Here is a 6,000-nt window from a genome sequence, read left to right as displayed (position 1 = left end):
CTCTAGGCTTTGCTCCCCTGACTATAATCATGTCAAAATAAAGTTCTATCAGAAAACAATGATCCTAGAGCTTTTATGTAATATTGTTGCAAAGCCTTCCTATTTGCCTAAGTTTATACCTCACTCTTCAGTTTCCTATTTCTATCAATTTTGTAGCAGAGTGTGGGGGATGTAATAGGGTCACTGAATGTGGTGTAGCATTTTGAGTGTCTGAATTATTTTATTTATAGACCACAGAGCCTTTTCCTTGATTGCTCAAGTTATTTTAATAAAATAAAATATTCTTTATAGTATGGATCTTGCCAAATAATATTAGATTTTACCAGATTTTATATTTATTACTCATACATTTTGGAATTTTCACCTCAATGCTAAAAAAGTATAGAAATCCTGCATGGTACTTTTAAAATAATACACACTTCTCTCAAATTTTAAAAAAATAAAAATATATTTGACCTATGAAACTGCTCTCAAAGGAAAGTTAATGGTTATTATACAGGTACTAATATTTTAATTATATAGACTGCTCAGTTTCCAACAAAATATTTCTTATTTGTAGATTGTTTTTTCCTTTCCATCTTCTTGATGATCATCTTTCTGATCTTGTTTGCCACTGGTATCTTCAACTAGGCCTTTGAGCCGGGACAAATGGTGTAAAGCCCTACATTTAAAAAAACAAAAGCCACCCTTATCAACAAGTGTATTTTACAATTGACGTTACATATATTTAACAGAAATGGCAGTATTTCCTTAACACCACTTAATCAGCTTTGAGGCATCTCTTCAAATTAATACATAGACATGTAAAACTGTGAAAACAAATTAAACATTTTGTTAAATGTTGATTTAAAGGGACAATTCAACTGTAGACAACTACTTTCATGACACTGCATTTCTTTATTCCTGCTACAGATGTCTAGTTTCCCTATTTAGAACTGTTAAAAGTAAGGACGACATTTTAGTCTGTGTTATATAAAAAAAGTCAGCTTCTTCTAGGGTCAATGATTTTGCCTAACACCACACTTAATACTTTAAATTTTATAAATCTGAATTGCCAACTTCTGGCTTGATCTTATTTCCATTTTAGTCAATGAGTTTTTATGGAGAGGACTGGTCCTTTCTTTTTATTACTTATTTAAGAGAATGAGATAGGTTTATAAAAAAAGAACTGCAGGGTGATGTGTGTGGTGGTGGTGGTGGGGGTCTCCACCAAGTATGGCATGCAACTCTTTGTATAAGTGACAGATCTGTGGCTTGGCACCCTACTGATTGTTGGACTCTCTGGCCTTGTGACCCATCTGCTGCTGTTTCTTTGCTTTCTAATAGCATTGCTGCTGATCCCTGTTGTACCCTTTCTCCTGCATTCTCTGTGCAATCTGCTAGTAGATGTCCACATTATAGTCCTGCACAGCCTCTTCTCCCCACAGGCCCAGGAGATTTGGTCTACTCCAAGTTGGAGCATGTAGCCAGCATGATTAGCTGGTCAGTCGCACACAGCAATGGCGAGCTGCCAGGTGTGCCAAGCTGGACAATTAGGAAAAGGCATTTCAAAAATTTGCAGGGCTTCAAAGGCAGGGGAGAGGGGTGCCTTCCAGTCACGGTGCCTTCCAGTCACGGTGACCCCTGGGGGGTGGAGTTCACAATTGTGACTGGAGTGGTCAGTGTCAGGCATTGTGGGACAGCTGCTGGAGGACTGTTAGGGTCAACATTGGTAATGCAGTGTCTATATTCATGCTGTGTCAATCTCAGTACATTGACCATAGCTCGCCTACCACTTGGGGAGGTGGCGTTACTATGCCAGCGTAATGGAGGGTTTACATCAGTGGGAGACAAATTTAAGTGTGCACAAATGCACAACTAAGTCCATGCAAGGAGGCTTACATTCCTCTAACTTTGTAGTATAGACCAGGCTCTGGTCTAAAAGTCAAATTAGGATGCTAAAGTAGTGCACCACACTATGTTAGGAAATTGTTTCTGTACCTAAGAGTTATATTATTTTCACTTTTTACATTTTACTTTTATTTAACATTATAATACAAAAGTGTAGTATGTCATGAAGATGGACAGTTTGTTGAAACAGAATTATACTCTAGCAGTTATTAATTTAAAATGATTCTATTATGAAGTCTGTTTTTTCCAATCTGCCTTTTGGTGTTCAAGAGGTTTCCTACCAATTTATGAGCATTTATTTAAATGGGACTCATGTTTATTTCATGTATGGAAAATGTTTTCTCAAGTATGCTATTCATTATGATGCTTCCCTGAAGTTATAAAGAACTAAAGGACAACAGCAATGAAGATTTCCCACACAGTAAATTGTTTTCTGGAAGGATCAACTCTATGGTTACTCTTGATGCAACGGTATGCTTTAACTTACACCCTCCCCTCCCCCCGCATCGAATTACATTGACTACTTTTGCGACCGCACTGCATTACAAGTACAAATCTAATTTTTCTGCCTGCTATTCCCTACAAGTTTCTTTCTTCCACCCATCTAAAGTTATAATGTAACATGGTTATTCCGCTTTTTAAAAAACTGTTTTCTAGGTGGAATCACTTTTTAAAAATTCCTTGTCCCATATTTCTAACTTCTCCAAGTTCTTTTATTACTTCAGTTTTCACCTGCAAATTTTAAGATTCCCAAAAGATATAATGTAAATATTAAGATAAAACCCTACAGCAGCTCACTAGAGACTCCTTAGATCCATAAATTGCTATGTATTTTGATTATTCACAACTAACTTTTGTTTATACTTCAGCTAGTTTCCAATCCAAGTGAGAATTCTCATATCCAATCTAATTTAAATTATTTTTCCAAGCAAGACTGAGACAGGAGGAATGTTTAATTGTGCGGAGAAAGAGAATTAGTACACTTACCTTCGAAGAGACTTGGTAATAGGGATCACATCATTGTCACACAGCTTTAATTCAGAAACTGCTTCTTCTGAAAGCTTAAAAAAAGAAATCTGTCAAATATAAACAAATGACTAACAGGACAGATGAGAACAGTTTACATTTATATAGCATCTTTCACCCCATAGGATCTCTGACAACTTTACAAAGTATACACATACTATAAGGATCAGCTTGTTCGCCACTGAATCTAGCTTTGTGGGTGAAGTAGAAGAATTTATCACATTGCAACGTAACAGAGTCTTCAATACCTGTTCCTAATTGGCATCAAATCCACTTGAAACTGCAGAAAAATGAAGGTAGCAAAATGCAATTGCCTAATTCAAAACAGGGTAAGTTTAGTATGGTACATTCTAACAATGATGGTCTCATTGGAGAAGTGTTTTAATTCATCTTCTGAATTAAACACTACTTGTAGCACATGTTCTTTGAGGTCTTCCATCCAATTACTGACCTGCTCCAACACGGCTTTGGGAGATAGGACAGGATACTAGCATAATGGGACAGGCACATGATAAATAACAAGTAGATAAAGAATGTCTAAAGAGATTTTATTAAAAACATTTTGTTTCTGTAATATAGGACAATTAAATGCATTTTTCTTCATCTAAATATATGCTTAGAGGCTTTCCACCTTTCTGAAGCGATTATAAAAAAGCAAATCCAAATACTAGGCAATGTATCCCTTTACTCTGAAATGCCATGTTTCTCATGTAAATCCTTCTTTTCTTCCTGTGCCTAAGAAGATACTGTATAGGGTAAAATTTTACTACTATATACCAAAATGGCAAAAGACACCTCATGTTGGCTTACGTGCTCAGTCTACACATCAGTGTGTTTGAGTTAAACAGATCAAATTACTACCTTTGCACTAAACATGATGGAGAGCCTCGTCAGAGGCACTACAGTAGCTAGCACGAAGTTTCAAAGACAACTGGTGAGAGGAAGTATTCTGGTTTCATATAACTGAGGAATAGAGAACTCTCAAACTACTAAAGGTCTGACAAAGAGTCTGAAGCAGAGAAGGATACACAGATGATTCACATACAGTTGTGTGTAAACTGAAACACTGAAGAACACTTATAAAATATTAATATACAAAGATATTAAACATTCTAGATCTAAAGCAGACACTTGAATTCTAGAACCAATTAAATGTCTGAATAGATCAATAGATGAGTAAAAGTTTATAAAAAAGAAAAAAATTTAGAGCTAGACAAAGGATAGAATAAAATATCTCCTGATATCTAGCCCTGTTCTCTTAAATACAGTATACCATCTATCCAATCTAATATGAAAGAAACCAAAAGATGAGAGTGGGACAGGAAGTTGGACATAATCTTGCAGTGTGATGTGGCAGAAAGAGTCAGTAAGAAATTATGGACTGCATGTAAAGAATCGCATCAAAAACACGACAGTTTTTGTCCATATGGTTTGGGGGGTGACCACATTTGAAATATTAATTTCTGAACATCTCTTTATAAAGATATATTGATAAACCAAAGTTCACTAAAGAGGTTAAAATAAAAAGTGTGTGTTGGGGGGGGGGGGAGAGGCAGAGAAACTGACTCGCCCCAATTCAGGAACATGCTTAAGATCATGCTTATGTACATCCTAATTCAATAAGGCACTAGGCATGTGCTTAGTGTTAAATACGTGCTTAAGTCCCTTTGATTTCAATAGGTTTAAATGTGTTTAAGTGCTTTCCTGAACTGGGGCCTTTATGGGAAAAGATTAAAAGCAGACCACTACAAATTTTTGAATTGAAGCGTGGACCCCTTTGGAAATCTTAAGTTTCCCCAGGGGTCTGCAGAACACTGATCGAAAACCACTGAAATAGTATGTACAACATGCCTAACTTATAACAAAGGAAGGGCTTGTTTACACTCTTCAGATATTTGTACCCTGTTAACACCAAGGGGGGGGGGGAGGAGAGAGAGAGAGAGAAAAAACGATTTAGGGTGGTCCAAGGGAATATGAGAAGTGGTTAGAAATTAGAGGGGAATTGTAGGCTGAATACTGAGCATCAGGAAAAAACTTCCTAACATGGAGCTCCATTAGGTTTTCTCAACAGAACTGGTATGAGTTCTACCACTTGTGACAGAGTTACAGTAGACTGGATAGAAAGTAGAAAAGCTACTTAGGGAACAATACTACATTGTCAAGTATATGGACTAGAAGACAAAATAGGTCTTTATCTCCAACTTGAATGAATATGGGTAACTGTGGTCACATTTTTGTAGGCTGGCTGGAATTCTAGCCTTTACAAGTACAGTCCCACAGAAAAATTAGACAGGATATTAATATCAATAAGACCCAACGTAAAAAAGAAACTGATTGCTTACTTTTTTAAATTCATCATTTTGTTCAGCAGTTTTATTCTGGTTAAAGCTTTCATGAACTGCTTGTAGGTTGAACAACATTAGCTTTAAAGCTTCAACTGGCCCATGGTGGTTACCGCCAGAAAAGGTATTTTCCTAAAACCAAAAAGCAGAAAGATTTTTGATCTCGCAATAAAACAAGAACTATAATATTTTAAAAATCAGACCTGCTACTTTTAATTTTTCTTTAGGACAATTTGATAGTTGTGACCTATGTGGATTTTCCACTACTTTTTTATCAGTCTATAGAAATAGCATATAGAGGGCCTCATTCCCCACTACATCAATTGTATGGCACTGTAGCCCATTGAACCAACATAGATACAGTGCAGTAGATCTTGAGTAACAGAGGGTATGTCTACACTGCAGTTAAACACTCACAGCTGGCCCGGGTTTGCAGGGGTTGGCCAAGGGGCTGTTTAATTGTGGTGTAGGTATTTGGATTTGGGCTGGAACCCAGGCTCTGGGACCCTCCCAACTTGTGGGGTACCACAGTCAGAGCACCAGCCAGAGCCTGAACATTTACACTACGATTAAACAGCCCCATAGTACAAGCCTACTGACATGGGCCACCCACGGGTGTGTAATTGCAGTGTAGACATTCCCACGAGGTGGAATCGGGTCTAGAAACGATAAAGGAATATAGGAATTTGTCTGACAGCAATTTGGTAGAGAGATCATGCTTTTAGTAGGTCTTGATTTTATT

At 37.0% G+C, this 6,000-nt stretch overlaps 1 protein-coding gene across 4 annotated transcripts in view; it reads right to left on the bottom strand.

Moving 5' to 3' along the window:
* Positions 1–241: 241 nt before the first annotated feature.
* C5H18orf54 (chromosome 5 C18orf54 homolog) overlaps positions 242–6,000 on the bottom strand; it is a 29,284-nt gene continuing 23,525 nt past the window's right edge. For 2 of the 4 annotated variants that reach the window (XR_013346110.1, XR_013346111.1), the window contains exon 7: positions 5,260–5,390. Coding sequence is in view for 2 of the 4 variants with exons in the window: in XM_077816685.1 (XP_077672811.1) it covers positions 550–661; positions 2,878–2,951; positions 5,259–5,390 (318 nt within the window). In the remaining 2 variants the exon portion in view is untranslated. Of the gene's footprint in view, positions 662–2,877; positions 2,952–5,258; positions 5,391–6,000 lie in introns of those variants that run through there. The other 2 variants (XM_077816685.1, XM_077816686.1) reach the window with 2 other exon arrangements.

The sequence above is a fragment of the Eretmochelys imbricata genome, chromosome 5 (assembly GCF_965152235.1).
Source record: "Eretmochelys imbricata isolate rEreImb1 chromosome 5, rEreImb1.hap1, whole genome shotgun sequence".
Classification (NCBI taxonomy): domain Eukaryota; kingdom Metazoa; phylum Chordata; order Testudines; family Cheloniidae; genus Eretmochelys; species Eretmochelys imbricata.
This window is presented reverse-complemented; position numbering and strand designations above follow the sequence as displayed.